Genomic DNA, 504 nt, shown 5'->3' on the forward strand with positions numbered 1-504 from the left:
CTCGGCGCCAGCAGATGCCGCGGCCGGTTTCCATGAGGCGCGCCGGTCATCTGTCAGCACCCGGCGGTCAGGGCGCCGGCCGGCCGGTAAAAGGAACCTGAATTGCAGGACTCGGGCTCTCCCTGATGCGGCGCAGCCACACCGACTGCGCTTTTCACTCGGTGTGCGCTGGCCAGGCGGGCGGGGGACACGGCCGCCGGCCACTCGGAGTGCTGCAGCCGCTGGGGCCGCTGGACTCTGGCCGGCCGCGCGTGGCCTGAGGGCCGCAGGCTGCTGGGAGCAAACGGGCAGCGCCTGGTGCTGCTGTGGCGTCCGCGAGGGACAGGTGAGCAGTGCCCGCGGGGGGTCCCTCCGTGAGGACCCCGCAGGCCCTCTGGGGGGCCATTCGAGGCCTGGCCCGCTCCCCTCCCCCCGTCGGCTCAGCCACTCCGAGGGCCCCGGAGAGGACCGTCCACCCAGCCCGGCCCTCTGGACAGCGAGCCGCAGGCGGGCGGGCGTTCGGCG

At 74.8% G+C, this 504-nt stretch overlaps 1 protein-coding gene across 1 annotated transcript in view; it reads right to left on the reverse strand.

Annotated features, from left to right (window-relative positions):
- The window catches only part of LOC101624366 (contactin-4-like), a 76,678-nt gene that overhangs the window by 37,931 nt on the left and 38,243 nt on the right, over positions 1 to 504 (reverse strand). Inside the window, exon 6 of the mRNA XM_012732098.1 lies at positions 147 to 273. Coding sequence (XP_012587552.1) covers positions 147 to 273 — 127 coding nt within the window. The remainder of the gene's footprint in view (positions 1 to 146; positions 274 to 504) is intronic.

Source organism: Condylura cristata, unplaced genomic scaffold (assembly GCF_000260355.1).
Source record: "Condylura cristata isolate star-nosed mole 26May11 unplaced genomic scaffold, ConCri1.0 scaffold00033, whole genome shotgun sequence".
Taxonomy (NCBI): Eukaryota; Metazoa; Chordata; class Mammalia; order Eulipotyphla; family Talpidae; genus Condylura; species Condylura cristata.